Source organism: Rhinolophus sinicus, linkage group LG02 (genome assembly GCF_036562045.2).
Source record: "Rhinolophus sinicus isolate RSC01 linkage group LG02, ASM3656204v1, whole genome shotgun sequence".
Lineage (NCBI taxonomy): Eukaryota > Metazoa > Chordata > Mammalia > Chiroptera > Rhinolophidae > Rhinolophus > Rhinolophus sinicus.
In genome coordinates, this window is record NC_133752.1 from 194,514,055 (window position 1) to 194,532,582 (window position 18,528).

Consider the following 18,528-nt stretch of genomic DNA (forward strand, 5'->3'; position numbering starts at 1 on the left):
TTTCGCTGGAGGGGGCGGAGCTTTTGCGGACTGGGTGGTGTTAGAGACGGGTACGGCAGGTTGTGGGAGTGGGCGTGGCGGCTGGACAGAAAAAGTGCGTACGATGCGTGGTGACGTAAGGGGCATTGATTGGGAGCGAGAACGGGAGCCCGCGCGTGTATGGAGCTCCGCCTTCTGTCCATATTGATCTTCCGTGCGGTCCAGGTAGGTGGTAACCGTCTGTGTGTATTGCGGGCCGGCCATAGCTGGCCTGGTCCTGCTTCGCCCACTGTCTTGCGCGTCCCCCTAGCCTCGCCGCAGGGCAGCGTCAGCCCGAAGTGTGTTGAGCCGAGGAACAGCATCTGTTCCCCGTTCCTTCCTCCTGGGGCAGGCGGCTCCCGGCCTTGGAGGCCCGCCTGCGTTTGAGACACCCCTCCCCGCCCCGGCATGGCTGGCTGAGGAGTTGGGGGAGACTTAGGGCCCGGATGAGGGCAAATGGGTCCGCTAGAGGACGGAGTACCCTGGAGCGAGAATCTCTCAAGTCCAGATGGTTCCGGAGGTGGAACGGGACCTCCACATCGATCAGAGCGGCCACCTGGGCCCACTACAGGCGCTGAAGCGTCTTTAAGGGATAGGTAAAGTGAGGCTGCTGGAATGATCCCTGTGCCCATTTACTTCTGCATCTCAATTACCGAGAGCTCTCGAGGCAGTAGGATCCAGCATCCACATTCCTCATGAGTAACCTGGAGCCCTTAGGACAGATCTCAAAGGAACTTAGGGGTCGATATTTTTAGGTTTAAATTTGCTTGTTACCAATCTTATTAACTTTCTTTCACCTAGAGAGCAGTAGCCAACATGTCAGGGTGGGAGTCTTATTACAAAACCGAGGACGATGAAGAAGAAGAACAAGAGGAGAGCCTTGAAGGAGGAGGTAGGTGACTTTGACATGTACTCTTCTGTGTGTGGAAGAAACACTTTCTCTGCCTATCTCTGCTGGTTGTCTTTTGCTGTCTAGTGGCCTACCCTTCTCTCCCCAGAGGATCTCAGATACTTTTCTCCCTTTGAACTTTGCAGAGCTACCCTAGGCTATTTTATTCATTGTCCTACCCTAGTCTATGGGACATTCCCAGCCTTAAACTTTTGCTGGGCACTGGTAGATTGACATCTGTTGAGACCCCGTAAGTGACCCTGAACAGTGGTATCTTTTGTCACCTTAGATAGCTCAGGTAATACCCTTCCTCACCCAGGAAAGTAGTTTTACTCATTCTAGGACCTCAGTATAAAGATGCCTTCACCCTACAATAACTGCAACAACCAAAGAGTAAACATTAGCAACACAGTTACAAGTGTCATACCCTCCAGGTTTGGGAGTATGTGTTCAGCCAATACAGTAACACATAGGACAAAGAAAGAGAAATAAGAGGCACATGTCATCTACCTACTGGTTAATTTAAGTCCTGGGTAGAAACATTTTAAGAGTTTTTATTAAAATTGAGAAATATATAGGAGATGTAAAAAATAAAGTTTACTGTAATCTATATAATTTGTCACCCTAACACAACTACTACCAGCATTTTTGGCGTTTTGCATATTCCTTTCATATATCTTTCATTGTGCGTGTTTCCTAACTACAATATCTGATTTTCTTTGTAGCTGATTTTTTAAATATAGTTGTAATCATAGTGCATACACATTTTTAAATTTTAATTTACACCAGTCTTCCAAAAAGAATTTTAAACATATATACATAATTTTGTGTTCTGCCTTTGTTCCCTTATTTATCAGAGATACATCTTTCCATGTCACTACATATATGCAGTCTTTATAACTCATTTGAAATGTACTACAATTTATTCATTCTACCTCCTGGTGGACATTTTAATTCTTTTCAATTTTTTACTTTAATAAACAACACTGAAAAATTTTCCCTAAGTGTTTTCCATATCTTATTTTGAGAGGTAGAATTCCCTGGGCCAAGGTAGAATTTTGTTTAAGGCTCTTAACACATATTGTCATATTGTTTTATAAAAAACGGGTAATTATTGTATTAAGCAGCAGTGTCAAAAAGGGAGACAACCATACAGCATGTGCCTTTTGATGAAAAATACATCACCCATGATGTAATTATGCCAGAAAAAGAAAACCCAAATCTGATGAAGCCTCTCTAAGTCGTTAGCAGGAAAGACAGAGGACTATGTTAATCTACAGCAAAAGAATGCAGTCAGCAAAATCCAGACGGTGGCAGACTGTATATGACACAACATCCTGGTTCTTCACCAAATAAGTTAAAAGAGACAAAAGATGGAGAGGGTACCTATCGATTAAGAGGCTTCAAAAACACTTTTTTAAAACTCAAAACTCATGTTTAGAAATGTTCACTTGGATGATAAAACAGGAAAAATAAGGAAATGATTACTGAAAGCCAGGATGGTGGTTACTCTTGGGAGGAGGGTGCACATTGTAATTGGGAGGGGACGTGGAGAGGGCTTCTGGGGTGACTGGTAAGATTCAACTTCCTGTTGTGGGTGGTAGGTTTAAGGGGGTTTATCTTATAATAATTCCTCAGGTTATACTTTTGCTTACTGGGCTTTTCTCTACTTGTTGTATTTGAATAATAAACATGTTAAATATGAGCACAAAAGCAAACGTTTCCTTCCACTTTCTTCCCCCGTAGGAGAATATACATATTCAGGAAGAGATAGTTTGATTTTTTTGGTTGATGCTTCTAGTGCCATGTTTCAATCTCAGGATGAAGATGAATTGACTCCTTTTGACATGAGTATCCAGGTAAGACTACCCTTTTATTAAACAAACAAACAAAGCCCAAAGTATTAATACCACTTACAAATTTTGAAAATTTTGTTTGTGAATGATAAATGGTGGTTAGCCTCCCAGGATGGCTACCTATACTTGCAGCTGAAAAAGAGTAGCAGTTTTGGAGAACAAGTCCATTCTGTTTCCTCATCTGTGAAATAGAGACAATTACAGTATCTTCCTCATCAAGTTGTTGTGAAGATTAAATAGTTTTGTTTTTTAAATTGAGGTGTAATTCACATAACATGAAATTAACCATTTTAAAGTGTACAATTTGAAGATATTGTCATTCACAATGTTGTGCAACCACCACCTCTGTCTCATTTCAAAACATTTTGAATGCAAAAATAAAATGTTTATACATATACTGGGACTATTACTCAGCCATAGAAAAGAATGAAGTACTGATACATGCTACAGGTGAATGAGCCCCAAAAACATTGTATTAAGTGAAAGAAGCCAGACAAATGGTCATATATTATCTGATTACATTTATACGAAATATAGAATAGATAATCCACAGAGAATGCAGGTTGGTGGAGGCAAGACAGAAGCTTTAAAGCAGGGATGTTCAAACTTTATCCTTCATCAGATTCACCAGCAGGGCTTATTAACACAGACTACAGGGTTTACCCCAGATTCTGGAGGTTTAGAGTTGGGAACAAGAATTTGTATTTCTAGCAAGTTCCCAAGTGACGCTGATGTTGCTGCTCTGGAGATCACTCTTTTGTTGTTGTTGTTGTTGTTCTTTCAATCTTAGTTGTGGAGGGTGCCGTTCAGCTTCAAGTTGTTGTCCTTTCAGTCTTAGTTGTAGAGGGCGCAGCTCAGTTCCAGGTCCAGTTGCTGTTTCTAGTTGCAGGGGGCACAGCCCACCATCCCTTGCGGGAGTCAAACCGGCAACCTTGTGGTTGAGAGCCCACTGGCCCATGTGGGAATCGAACCAGCAGCCTTCGGAGTTAGGAGCATGGAGCTCTAACCGCCTGAGCCACCGGGCCGGCCCCCTGGAGATCACTCTTGACAGAGTACTGCTTTAACATTTTTTGGACCATGGACCTCTCTTTAAAATGTGATGAAAGTTTTGTACTCTCTCCCCAAAAAGATACACTCACAATTTTACACGTAGTTTCAAAGGGTTCGTGGAACCCCTTTTTTTTAAGGAGTGTGCAGCTCACAGAGGCCCATGCGGGGATCGAACCAGCAACCTTGGTGTTAATTAGCACCACGCTCTAACCAACCAACTGAGCTAACCGGCCACTCCCATTGTGGAGCCCTTGATGGCAAAAGAACCTAGAAGAAAATAGAGTATTACGTAGCGAGGAAGTGAGACCTTCACAGATGAGCATAATGTATGTGATTAGCAATAAGAAAAGTTTCCTAAAAGCTCCTTTCAGTTATTTTTGTTTTTGTATTTTTAATTCTTAGAACCTAAGAAGCCCTCACCAAATTTTTGTAGATTGCTAAAAGAGTCTATTAAAATATTTATAGAAATGACTACTTGCCGTGCAGATTGTCAATGACTAGCATACTATGTGTTTAACGAGAGAGTTGCTTTGGGCAGCGCCAGTTAGAGGCTCAGGCAGGACGTGGAGGGGGTCACCCTGGTTGATTTATTCCTCAGCTTTGCAGATTCAGAAACTTAATTTTGTCAGTGCCCCCAGAATTAAATAGGCTGCCAAGACTGACCAACTCTTAGGAAACACTGATTTACCAGATGCTGACATTAGTTTAAATAGGTAGATAGACCTTTCCTGGACTACCGATATCTTCAAATGTATAATTAAGCAAATTTTATTTCAAAAGATGCTCTTGGTAGTTACAGACTTATTTTCAGGTAACATATATTTATCGTTAGCTTAAACTCTTATACACGTAATTATTTCATATGTGTAAATTCTGTTTCTTAGTATAAAGCTATTTGAAAGATCATGTGGTCTGTCCAAACCCAGCCAATTAAGTAAGTGACATCAGTGAGACTAAAATCCAGTACTGGGCTTCCCCCCCCCCCCCCCGAGTATATAGATGTTTTTATTTCTCTGCTTCTTTATGGTAGGAACTGCTTAGACCTCTTACTTACTTACCACATTCTGCTTTTTGTTACAGTGTAATAGGTATGCCCATCATTCTCATTGATTCTTGAATTTCCTGAAGGTAAAGAGAGGCCCTGCCTTATTCTAATGCCATGTACAAATTCAGCAAATATATATATCGAGCATCGACTATGTGCCAGGCCTTTACAGAGTTTAAGTTTAGTGGTAACTAGTTAAGTAATGATTGAATTTTTATTTTTTCCAGTGTATCAAGAGTGTGTACACCAATAAGATCATAAGCAGTGCTCAGGATCTCTTGGCAGTCGTGTTCTATGGCACCAAGAAGGATAAGAACTCCGTGAATTTCAAAAATATTTACGTCTTACACGAGTTGGATAATCCAGGTCAGCAGTATTCTAAGATCAACTTTTTCCTTACATGAGAAGGTCACTCCCCTGAGCAAAGAGGGACGTGGAGAAGGAAGCAGATGACATCTTGACTAAGAGAGTGCTTTCCTGCATGGGGGTTCTTACTGGGAGGTGACTTTTGCTGTGTAGGGTAAACAGCTCTGAAGGGAGAAAGGGACAGTAGCCCCTTCTGTTAGCCTTGTGAAGGCGGCTGCTGACGCTCTTCTGACTTTTCTGCCCATTTGACTCCCTGTCTTTGATTAGGTGCTAAACGGGTGCGAGAACTTGACCAGTTTAAGGGGCAGCAGGGGCAGAAACATTTCCAAGACCTGATTGGCGGTGGATGTGACTACTCGCTCAGTGAAGTGCTGTGGGTCTGTGCCAACCTTTTTAGTGATGTCCAGTTCAAGATGAGCCATAAGAGAATCATGCTGTTCACCAATGAGGATGACCCCCATGGCGATGACAGTGCCAAAGCCAGCCGGGCCAGGACCAAAGCTGGGGATCTCCGTGACACAGGTTGGCATTTTCCCTGGTCTTTTAAATTGCCACTTAATTTTATTGCTTTTTTCCAGCGGATGTCCAACGTTTGCTTTTCACCATTCAGAGTAAAGTGAGAAGGAGGTGAAGCTGGAGGAGACAGATGTGTGACATTCCCATTGACAATGGCCAGGCTATTATCTGTCTGCAGGACTCGACCAGAGCAAGCTTGTCTTGACATGAATGCCTCCATGAATGGTGGTTATTTGACTAAGTTGTCTGAACTCATTATAGCAGCTGATTCCCTCAGCCACTTTCTCTTAAGTCCTGAAATATTAATCTAGTGCTTCGGGAGCTTTTAAAAGCATATTCGAGCTTAACTGAAAAAAAGTCTCACTGAAAATTGCTTCGCCTTACTTTGGTCTGTCCTTGCCCCAGGTATCTTCCTTGACTTGATGCACCTGAAGAAACGTGGGGGCTTTGACATATCCTTATTCTACAGAGATGTCATCAGCATGGCGGAGGATGAGGACCTAGGCATTCACTTTGAGGAATCGAGCAAGCTCGGAGACCTGTTGAGGAAGGTTCTTGCAAAGGAGACCAAGAAGCGCGTGCTCAGCCGGTGGGCACTGAGCTTGGGCCCACTGCCCAGAAGTCCCCGGTCATAAGCAGTGCACGGCTTTGACCTCCCTGGCCACTTAACTGGGCCGTGCCACTCCTTCACTGTGTTCCTCTAAAAAACTTGCTTAATTTCGAAAGAGTGCAAGTTACCTGCTTCTCTTTCTCTGGAAAAAGCTGGTATTATTTCTCCAAAATAACATAGCCCCCCACTTCCTTGGGATAAACCATTGTGGCCTAACAGTGTCCTCCATTGCACTCACTAGTTTATTGAGTTTTCTTGTCTGTAGATTGGGGACCAGTAGTGCCGGGCATAGAGCAAAAACTTGATAAAAGTTAGTTGTTGTCTTTGTTGTTAAACTTGTGTAATTCTGATTTCTTACAAACTTGAGACCAGGAGGAACCAGATTGTTAGATTATCTTTTTTTAGAGAGTTTTGGTGTTAGAATCCCAAGGGCTCCTCAGTGTTCCTTCCTAAAGAACTTTCCTTTTAGACTAGTTTCCTTGATGTGGGGGAGTATGACCATTGGTGGTTTTTGAGCAGTTTTCAAGAGATTACTGATATTCTCTTTGAAAACCCATGAAATTATTTTAAGGAAACCAGGAACCAGCTCACTGCTACAGTGGTGGTTTTGTCATTGCTCTCCTTTTCCCCCAGGAACTAGTTCTCGTTCCTCAAACAAGCACCCTATCCCCTCTTCCCCCTTCCTGAAATGATGGAATGTTGTCACTACCACAATTTGGAAATATACTGTACATTTTGGTGAGGCTGGCAGGGACCATAACATAGAGTCAGATTGCTTGAGTTCTCGTCCTGGCCCTCTACTGTGTGGCCTGAGGCAAGACGTATAACTTCTCTGAGTCTCAATAAATGGGAGCAAAACTGATACTTCCTCATAGGACTGCTGTGATGATCAAATGGGATAACCTAGGCATTGTGCTTGGCACATAGTAATTATTTATAAATGTTAGCTGTTATTTTTTTGTGGAAGAGTTGTTATAGGATACTTGATATGACTAATAATACATCTGTCTGAGAACTAATAATTGCAGTTGTCTGAGGACTAACAATGCCTCAGGCTGAAAGGCCTAGAAAATTATTACACTTGTTCTTGCTGTAATGAAATAATAGAATTATTTTATCGCATGATTATTGTGTGCCAGGCACTGTCCTAAGCTCTTTGTGAACATATTAATTAATTCATGTAATCTTTAATGACCCTTTGAGGTGGATTGAAACCTCCCCATTAGTAACATCTCTTAACCTTAAGACATTTCGGATGAAGTGAAACATATCAAGCACCTTGTCTTGCACTGTGGGCTTCCACATTTTCTTTGGCGAGGTAACATCAGCCATGCGATGTTATACTGTAACTTCACCTTCTTTTCATCTTTACTCGGAGTTATGACGATTTCAAGGTCGAAAGGTATCTTAGTTTATAAATGTGAACATTTAAGACGGAGTGGGGGAGTAATGGATTTGCTCTTTTGGGTTAGAAATAGAACCAAGGTCACTTGAAGCCTGAGGCCAGAGGGGACCACATTGGCCAGTGCTTTTCCCCAGGATGCTACAATTTAGAGGGCAGTCACTTTAAAAAAATTACTTTTAAAGATTGTGCAGTTTTTTAATGGGTTACACTCTTGTAGCTTTCCTTCAGCAGCCTTTCAGACAACTGAGTTAACACTTCGTAAGCCGGAATAATTTAAAGTAGGAAGCCACCAAGTGGTTGGTGGTGTTAGTCATGCCATCTGTCACTACTACACCTGTGGGCCACATCATGCGTTATCAGATTGATCTGGAGAATTATTAGATGCTTGCTCCCGGAACCAACGTTTCCAGTTAGGGCCAAAGCAGTGTTCTTTCTGCTGTTTGGACAAGTATACCTTTGAACTAAGTTGTAACTTTTTAAAACATGTTCTCTTTAAAGTCAATATTTACTACTGAACATGCCACAACAGTGAAGATTGGGTTATTAATATGATACTTTTCTTTTTTTCTGAGAAAGGTGTTTAAAATTATAAATTTCCCTCTGAGCATTGTTTTGTCTGCATCTTATACCTTTTGATATGTTGTGTTTTCACTTGCATCCAGTTCAAAATAATTTTGACTGTCCCTTGTGATTTTTTTCTTTGACCTCCTGGATTATTTAGAAATGTATTGCTTAATGTCCAAACATTTGAGTTTTCCCAGAATTCTTTCTGTTGAGGATCTCTAACTTAGATCCGTTTTGGTTAAAGAACATACTTAGTATGATTTCAATCTTTTTGGATATATTTCGACCTTTTTTTTAAAATTGTATTGGGGAATATTGGGGAACAGTGTGTTTCTCCAGGCCCATCAGCTCCAAGTTGTCCTTCAATGTAGCTGTGGAGGGCACAGCTCAGCTCCAAGTCCAATTGCCGTTTTCAATCTTTAGTTGCAGAGGGCATGTGGGAATTGAACCGGCAACCTTCTTGTTGAGAGCTCGTGTTCTAACCAACTGAGCGATCTGGCTGCCCCGTGGATGTATTTAGACTTTTGTTTTGTGGCCCAGCATATGGTGTATCCTAGAGAATGTTCCATGTGTGCTTGAAAAGAATGTGTAACATGAGTTATTTTTGTGTTGTGCTTTTCTCCCTCACAATATCATATTGTAAATATTTTACACATTGTCATTATTCTAGAACACATTTTCTAGAGGTCCTATTGCACCTTAAGATGTTGGTATAAATATTCTGGAGTGCTTAGAGGGTTATTATGACGATTCAATGAGAGAAAAGCTGGAAAGGGGTTGGTATAGTGCTGGGCTCGATAAAAATAATCATTATTTCATAGTGCGTTCTTTATTATTTTAAAAAGTTAATATATTCTGAAACTAATTTTTGTGATATAGACTCTGAGATGGTATTACAGCAAACTCTACTGCGTTACTAAAACGTGCTATATGTATATTCTAAGAGCTTGTTTAGGATTATCAGAATAAAACAAATTAAGGCTTGGGTGCCGTGAAGGAATTTTAGATAGGAAAGTATAATCCTTCAGTCTATGCTTTTTAAATTTTTCTCTCCTCTAGGTTGAAGCTTAAGCTCAACAAAGATATAGCGCTCACTGTCGGCATTTATAACATGGTCCAGAAGGCTCTCAGACCTCCTCCCATCAGGCTTTATCGGGAAACAAATGAACCAGTGAAAACCAAGACCCGGACATTTAGTGTAAACACAGGCAGCTTGCTTCTGCCTAGCGACACCAAGAGGTCTCAGGTAGGTACCCTGCCTTCTTACTGAACTTTGTCCCATTGAAGAGTGAACAGGGAGGGGACACACTGATCAGCCTAACCAGTTAAATAACTTTCATGTACACATCTTTCTAGCCAAGCTGCTAAAACACCTAGTCATTACCCTTTGGGGCTTCATCAAGTAGATCAGTGATACCTTGAGAGCTAGAAAGTTAGGTCAGTGTTTGAAAGAGATGTCAGTGAAAACTTGGTCACTCAGCACATGCTAATTACAGTGAAATTCCTTACTCAGGTACAATAGCAGAAAATGCTTTATAGTGAACTAGTGTGAAGTTCACTGTTTTTTTTTTAGGGAGAGTTTTTTTTTTTTTGGGGGGGGGCAAACTAACCAAATTTTTCCTGTGCTTTGAAATGATACATGTATGCCTTTTTTCTTTTTTAACTTTTATTTAGTTTAAGTGTGTTTTTCCAGGACATATCCTCTCCCATATGCCTTTCTTAATCTAAAAGACAAACTTAGAATGCACAACAATTATCTTTCTTCATCTTCTCATCTTTGTTCAATCTGTGGGAGGATTTGATATCTAAAATGAAAATCAAATGAATCATCCTTCCTTTTTGATTCTGCAAAATGTGGGAGAGAATCTGAGATTTTGTATAAGTTCAGGACCTAGATATTTCCATTAAGTGGCTAAAATTAGACATTATTTTCATTCAACCGACGAAGATATTTTTTGGAGCACAAATTTCAAAGCCAAAGTATTTTGCCCTGCTTTCTGAAGGAGAGAAGAAGAAATTTCCTTTTTCATTTTGGAAGTAATTCGTTTTCCTCATTGGCTTATTCATAGGAAGTAACTTTTTTAGTCATTGAGTTTCTTTTTTGATCCAATATCCCGAAAAGAAAAGAAAAAAAAAACCTTGAGGGCTCTGTTTTTGTTTAGAAAACTCAAATTTGACTGTTACTAAGTGCTGTTACTAATCACATATCTAGGATCGAAATTCAAACATCAAAGTCTGGAAGTATTACTTATGTGTATCTACCTCCCACACTAACAGACCCAGCACGCTACCTGACACAGGTCCTTTCAATAGATAGGTATGGTTTGAGCATCCGTTGTGTGTCAGGGATGCTGCTGAGCACTTGTCATGTTAAATGAGGGAAGGAATACATGTGTGGCCTTGGGCACCAGACTCATCTGGGTCTGAAGCCCAATTCAGTTGTATAACCTGGAGCAAGTTACCAGCCACGGAGCCCCAAGGTTCACTCATCTGTAAAACAGTTTTAATTAACATCTACCACCTAGGTTTGTCATAGAAGATACAGTGAGTGACAAACGTAAAGTGGTAAAGTGCCTGCCGGGCATTCAGTAAATGTTACTTTCCGTGGTAGTAGGAAGACACCCCTGGTGAGCCAGCTTCTTTCTCCTTAGAAGGCTGGTTTTGACTTGCTAGTGTCACTTGTTAGTGGTCTCTCTATGTGGCCCTCCTTGTCCCCTGCCTTTAGATGTATGGGAATCGCCAGATTGTACTCGAGAAAGAGGAAACGGAACAGCTAAAACGGTTTGATGACCCGGGTTTGATTCTCATTGGCTTCAAGCCCTTGATCATGTTGAAGAAGCACCACTTCCTGAGGCCCTCCCTGTTTGTGTACCCCGAGGAGTCCCTGGTTAATGGTAGGTGGCACGGACCAAGTGAGTGCGGAACTCAGAAGGCGACAGACCGAGCAGCATTTCCTGAATGAGCTGCTTGGAAACTGTAGGGTGTGTTACTGGGGTATTCTGAAAGTGTTTCATGATCAAATACATTTTGGAAATGTGGGATTAAACAAAGCTGAGATTTCTTTAGGACCTATAATACGCTGATATGCATTGTGAATATCCAGGAGGGGATATGGAATTTGTGTTTTTAAAATTTACTTCCTATGGAATTCTTTCTTTGAGGCATCAGATAGAATTTGAAAAACAAACTTCTTCCCTAGTGTTGGCAATTAAAGATGATATGAACTCGGCCACTGTGTTTCTTTCTGCTGTCCAGACCAATAGTCCTCTGTGCTATAGCTAATGAACCCCCTGGATTTGACCTAATTGGTTTTCATTAGCAACTGGGGCTTATGTCATTAGCCTAAGGATAGGAAAAGTGAACTGACATTAATAATTCACACTACCAAATGGAGTGGTTGAGGCATCCAGTCTCTTACTCCTTTCCTTTCTCTTCCTTGGTATGCCTCTGCTGCCCCCACTTTCCCCTCAGCTCTAGGTCCATCACCCCTTACCTATTGAAGTATCATAAGCCCTTTGAAGAAAATGGAAGATAAATTGTAGGCTTATAACACGGGCTAAGAGGACAGAACGCTGGAGACACCTTACGATGTAGGCCCCTGGGATGTTTCTTTTTTAGGAAGCTCCACCCTGTTCAATGCTCTACTCACCAAGTGTCTGGAGAAGGAGGTCGTGGCAGTGTGCAGATACACCCCCCGCCAGAACACTCCCCCTCATTTTGTGGCCTTGATGCCACAGGAAGAGGAGCTGGATGACCAGAAATTTCAGGTGTCTCCCCCAGGTATGTGGAAGATATTTTCAGTGCTTCTGAACCTTGCTCAGGCTTTGGATTCACACATGGGATTCCAGCTCAGATCCACTGTACCACAGTCACCAGAAATGGGTCCTGGGAAGTATGTGTTTTTAAGATTTCACAGGTGAATTTGATGCACAAGGCTGCCAGATACAGTTGTGCAGTGCACAGCATGCACAACCGTTCAAGGCAGCTCTGCGGCCATGGGTGAGGGTTGACTGCATAGGAACTGTTTGCAAGTTATTGACACAGGTTCATGGGGACTTTCTACTGACACTTTTCTTTACTTAAAGCCTTTGTAATGGTTAATGTTTGGTTTATCTCCTGTATACACCAAGGCAGTGAGGTATAGTGGAAACACCGTGGGTTTTAAAGTCAGTCTTGACTTTATCTTATGCTGTGTGCTGAAAGCTTATTTTCTTTTGTTTCAGGCCCATCTCTACCACTTGTTAACTGGCCAACTTGGGCAAATAATTTAACCTTTCCATTTATGTTCCTTATCCGCAAAGATGAGCATTCTGGAACACCTTTCTCTCAAGGCTGTTTCACATTTGAAACAAGTTAATAAAATATAAGTGCCTAGCACAGAATAGCCAAGAGATGGTCGTCTTCCTTCTTTACCCATGCTAATAAGTATTCATTTTATAAAGTAACTCTTTGAACATATTATATTTCTAACCCTGGTCATCAGAATGCTCAGTAATAGCTTTGTGTGTCAGTTATTAAGCTATTTTCTCTTAGCTCCAAATTCACCCCTTAATGTCTGTGCTGCTTAGGCTGAGACTCTCCAAACCCAGTTTCTCCTTTGCCAGCTGGCTCTGGGTGAGACTCTGTCAATAGTGGGTGCTAGAGGGAGACTGTAGGGCAGAGGAAAGCGAAGGAACTTGTACCTTCCTCTTCTTGCTCAGTGCTGCCTGCGGCCGTTGGTTCTAGTATCTAGATTTTCAGTCTTCGTAGAACCAGCCAGTAACTGGAACAAGATCAGCCTGATAACCCTCACCTCTTCCCTTTCAGCATGTGGTAGAGGGTGGGGAACAAAGCTGGGAGCTCCAAGGAGGGCCTGATGGAGCTGGGACTGAGCCCCCCCAGGGACAGGACACTGTTCAGCCGGCTCGGGGTGGAGCACAAAAGCTGGAGGTGGAACCAACTGCCACTGCCAGGTGAAGAGCTGCAGCTGGGGCAACACTGACAGGAACAGGAAGTATATGAGAAGGAGCATTCCTGCCTTGGGGTCGCCCTCAGGAGGGAGTCTGCTGGGCAGATGGTAGCAGAAATCAGCCAGTAAAGGAGAAATGGGATTTGCAGGGTCGCATCCCCAGCATCACAGGACATGGAAGGGTGAATTTGGAGCAGAGAGACAACTCAATCGCTGAAACTTTTTGTTAAGTCAAATCTCAGAAAATGTATCTCCCTTCCTCAGGCTTCCAGCTTGTCTTCTTGCCCTATGCTGATGATAAACGGAAAGTGCCCATCACTGAAAAAGTCTTGGCAAACCCGGAGCAGGTAGACAAGATGAAGGCTATTGTTCAGAAGCTTCGCTTCAAATACAAGTGAGTACTGGGTCAATCACAGGCTTTCTTCTGGAACTGTCTCCTGAGTTGAATGTCTTACTGGAAATTTGAGTTAAGCATAGACCAAGAGAATGGGATTTTACTCTTTTCAGTTAACTGATAGGTTATTACTTCTTAAAAGCTACTGGTATATAGAGACCGAAAGGTCTTAGTATTGTATTGAAGACTCTGGAATTGTGCTAAATGCTTACAGCTGGTTGACCTGTTGTGTTGTGCTCAGAAAGCCAGATTAGTTGAGCAAGTTCAAAAAGGCAGTGGTAGGGAAAAAATTCTTAGTTGGCCTTTTCCTTGATTTACTCACACAATGAGTAAAAGGAAGTAAATCCAATGTAAATTGTTACAGGATTAATAGAATCATTATATAATTCAGGTTATTCCCTTTCACGTGAACATAAACCATCTCTGAGAACCTGCATGATGTGACACCAAACATAATTTATTTCCCATTCCATCTTTGTCTCTAGGTAGGCTACTTCCCTGTCTCTGCTGACTTCTGAACGAATAACACATTCCCTTCCGAATGTAGCTTTCTGGTGTCCTTTATGGGGCAGATGGGAGCAGTATTATGATTCTACCCTGTTCCAGGCACTGTTCTAGACACAGTTCCATTATCTTACTTATTCTTCATAAGAACACTGAAAGCTAGGTTTCATGCCCATTTTACAGATGAAGAAACTGAGGCTTAGAGGAGTGAGGCAGCCTGCCCACTCACCCAGCTACAAAGAACTAGGTCTTTCTGACTAGATTCTTGCTCCTTTTACTCCCATGCTGCTATTGAGTATGGGAAGAAAGAGTCCTCGGGCCCATTACTCTCCATCTTCCATTGTCTCTCTCCTGTCTTTTCTCTGTACCTATATGGCTCTGCCTCCTCCATTTCTATCTCTGCCCACTGCTGCCAGTGACAGACAGGTGGGCTGGTATTGTTTGCTGTTAAATTAGCTTTTGGATCTTGAGTATCAGACAATTGAAAATTGGAGAGAGAGAAGTTGACTCAAAAGACAAGATTCCCAGCTCTCTTATTTGGGGCGTTTTTCTCAGCTCACCTCGGACTTGAGCTATCTCAGTTGGGTTTATTATTATTTTTTTTAAATGTTTAACTTTTCAGTTTTAAATTAATTTACCTTGTTATTGTTTTCACAGAAGTGACAGCTTTGAGAACCCCGTGCTGCAGCAGCACTTCAGGAACCTGGAGGCCTTGGCTTTGGACTTGATGGAACCCGAAGCAGCCGTAGATCTGACATGTGAGAGGGTGTGACTGAGCTGAGAAGTTCTTGTCATGGCGGGCTTCCTTATCCATCCCACTCTGCACCAGTAATGTGGAGGCATTTCTCAGGCCCTCTAGAGACCTGACCTTGTTGTCCAGCCCATCTCGGTCTGAGAGATTTTCTAGACTAGCTTAGACTGCCTGGGAACAGATTTGGCTGGTTCTGCAGTGAGAGGAGGAGACTGCCAGGCTTCTGAGACCTGCCTCTGAATGAGGCCACCCCATGACTACATGATGGCAAAAGTTGAAAAAACTAACCGGTGATGTTTATTGTGTACTTACTCTATGCCAGGCACTGTTGTCCTATGTGCAGACTCATTTAATCCTAGTAACTACGAGGTAGGCTCTGTTACTGAATTGGGGGACTTGGGGACTGCTCCTGCCATCCCAACTGCTCAGCTCCTCCCCCGCCCACCCCACACCTCATATTCCATCAGTAGGTCCTGTTGGCTCCATCACTTTTCATGCTTATACCCCATATCCCACACTGCTTCAGCCTGCTCACCCGCCTTCAATTCATACTCGGCACAGCTGTCAGTGATCTTTCTAAAATGCAAATCTGGTCTTGTCGCTCGCTCGCCTGCTCATAGCCCGTCAGTGTTTTCCCACTGTTCTTATGATAAGGTTGAAATCCTGGCCAGGCTTTCGAGGCTTCCGTGACCTCACTATCTTTGCCTTTTCGGCTCCTTGCTGGTCCTGCCCTGCTCACACCCTGTCTGAAAGCTAAATATCACCTGCTGTTTCTCACCCCTGTGCCTTCTCCTGCTTGGAATAGATCAGCTTTCCAGAAAGTCTTTCCTGCCCCCTCCAAGAGTCCAGTGTGCCCTGTACAATCCCTTCTTTCATGGCATTGCCTGGCTCTATTGCTTCTCTTTTTACCCCCTCCTGACCCCGACTAGACTGTAAGCCCACTGAGGGCACAGACTCTTGCTTGAATCCCCAGAATCTTGCCCAGTTCTCAGCTCTACCACTTCCCAGCTGTTTGACCTCAGGCAAGTCATTTAACCTCTCCGTTTCCTCCTCTGTAAAACAAGGAGACAAAGTCACCTAACCCAGAGGTTAACAAAGCATGTAGGAGGGTGCCTCGCTATAGTAAGTGCTCATTAGATGCAATTGTTAGAAGTTACTTGGGAAATGTTAGAAAGACTTTGTTGAATGTTTTCATGGCCAGGTCAGCTGCCTCCTCATGGACGCTTCCCCTACCTCCCACCTCCCACCCCCCGTCCCTGTGAGGTGATTACTCCTTCGGTCTCTATACAGTTGGAACTGGACAGGAAGGCAGGGTTTGTGACTTGCCAAGCCACTCTTTGTATGTTTTGATTTTCTAGTGCCCAAGGTTGAAGCAATGGATAAAAGACTGGGCTGTCTCGTGGATGAATTTAAGGAACTTGTCTACCCACCAGATTATAATCCCGAGGGAAAAGTTCCCAAGCGAAAACAAGGTGAGGAACTGAGTGTGGACATCTCGTAGGTTATTTCAAAACCTTCCCTTTATGGTCCTATCACAGAGGATAATGACCCTTCAGAAATTTCTGTATTAACCTACATATTAACACATGCCAACATACATGTTTCAGCACAAAAGGAGTAGTATTCACATTGTTTTCTAGTTTGTCACTCAGCTATATGAGTATATGTTGGAGAGTTATTTATACCCATGCTTACATTACTACCTCGTTTACAAAAATAAGGCTACAGAGTACTTCATTGGATAGAAGTGCACAGTATTCAACCAGACCTTTATTGGGTGAACACAGACCACCATCGTGTACTTGTGTGAGCAGATCCATAGCAGAAGCTCTTAGCACTGGAACTGCTGGGTCAAGGAGTAAACATTTAAAATTCTGATGAGAATTGCCATCCAGTGATACAGGCCATCCCCTCTCCAAGAAGGGATGGCTGTGTTCCCTACACTCTCACCAATCCTGGACTATACGGACTTTTAAAATTTTCTCAACAAAGTAACAGAGGGGAAATTATATCCTGTTTTGATTTGCAATACTCCAGTTATGAGTGAAAGGTAGATGACTTGGACATTATTTTCTGTGAACTTCCAGTTTGGGGCCTTCACCATTTTTTCTGTTGGACTGTCTCTTTTCTTACTGCTGGATCCAAAGCGCTCTCCTATGACCCTCACGTGTTTCAGGACAGCCCATTGTGAGTTCCTCACCGCTTGGGAATAGTTCTGGCTTAGTCTGTAATCCTTTGGCTGGCTGTGGTCAGGTAAAGCCACATGTGGGCCTTGCTTGCCTAAAAAAGCCCATGAGGGAAGTGAGCGCTGAGAAGGTAGGTGGCGGCCGTGGTGCAGTCTCCTTTTTGCATCAGAGGTGACTCCTGTGCCGTGTGGACTGCTCACAGCTCTTCACCCCTGGGTGTTCCAGTGATTTACCTGTTCATCGCTCAGCCTGCACCTTAGCACCTGGCATGGGGCCTTGGTACTTATCTGGTGCCCCGTAAGTGCTTTCGGAAGGCAGGAGAGAAGGAATGAATGACTTGCTCACTGAGAGAGAAAGTTTGGGGAAAATTGATGATACTCGCACGGCTCTTCACTCCCTCCAGGTGTGATAGTTTCGTTTTACACTTACGTGAAGCTGCCTTGTCAAGACAGCCATCTTCCCCGTGGTGCTCTAGGTGGGCATCACAGCTTTATGGAAAATGGCTGACTGCTGCCCAGATCCGATGAGGACCCTGTGCAGGGTAGCCGGCATGCCACTAGTAGCATTTCCAATCCTTCTCTCCTGACCGTTTTCTCTAGATGACGAAGGTTCTAGAAGCAAAAGGCCCAAGGTGGAGTTATCTGAAGAAGAACTGAAGGCCCATGTCAGCAAGGGCACCCTGGGGAAGCTCACTGTGCCCATGCTGAAGGAAGCCTGCAGGGTGTGCGGGCTGAAGGGCGGGCTGAAGAAGCAGGAGCTGCTGGACACGCTGACCAGGCACCTCCAGGACTGACCAGAGACCGTGCAGCCAGCCAGCCTTCCACACGAGCCAGGCGGCCTGGTTTTGCTCAAGTTAAGAAACGTTTCTCCTGGGCGGCCGGTTAGCTCAGTTGGTGCTAATCACACCAAGGTTGCCGGTGCGATCTCCACGTGGGCCACTGTGAGCTGCACCCTCTAAAAAAAGCAAAAACCAAAAAAATAAACATTTCTCCTGAACCAGAAAGAGTCTGCCTGACTTCTGTAAAGACCTGCCAAGGTCTTTACATTTATGAGATTTTCTGTTGCCATGGAGACAGCGTAGCCCTCCCTTTGCTGTGCCTTATTCTACTCTCTGAATAAAGAGACCTAATTTTGTACTATTTACTATGCTTTCGTGTGAAAGATGTGTCTGCCTCGCATCCAAAGATCACTGGCTATTAGCTTAATTTTCTCCCATTTGGAACACATCATCACAGTGGAAACAAATATGAGGGTAGAGAGGGACGATTAAGGACAGGTGAACATACTTGAGGAATGGCAAGCCCTAGCAAGATCCTCTGTCCCGCTTGTTTTCCTTTGTGTCATTAAGATCTAAAGATCAAATTTCAGAAACAATAGGAATGTATAATAACATTTCTAATCCTGGTACCATTTGCTTCATGAGTAA

General features: G+C 43.1%; 1 protein-coding gene across 3 annotated transcripts in view; it reads left to right on the forward strand.

Moving 5' to 3' along the window:
• Positions 1–18,243, forward strand: part of XRCC6 (X-ray repair cross complementing 6) — a 42,533-nt gene extending 24,290 nt beyond the window's left edge. Inside the window, exons 1-13 of one of the 3 annotated variants that reach the window (XM_019734481.2) lie at positions 112–204; positions 820–910; positions 2,654–2,766; positions 5,086–5,224; positions 5,492–5,746; positions 6,146–6,329; positions 9,379–9,565; positions 11,045–11,213; positions 11,938–12,099; positions 13,532–13,661; positions 14,823–14,923; positions 16,275–16,388; positions 17,702–18,243. In XM_019734481.2, coding sequence (XP_019590040.2) covers positions 160–204; positions 820–910; positions 2,654–2,766; positions 5,086–5,224; positions 5,492–5,746; positions 6,146–6,329; positions 9,379–9,565; positions 11,045–11,213; positions 11,938–12,099; positions 13,532–13,661; positions 14,823–14,923; positions 16,275–16,388; positions 17,702–17,895 — 1,884 coding nt within the window. In that variant the 5' untranslated portion in view covers positions 112–159 and the 3' untranslated portion in view covers positions 17,896–18,243. The other 2 variants (XM_019734485.2, XM_019734483.2) reach the window with 2 other exon arrangements.
• Positions 18,244–18,528: the final 285 nt, after the last annotated feature.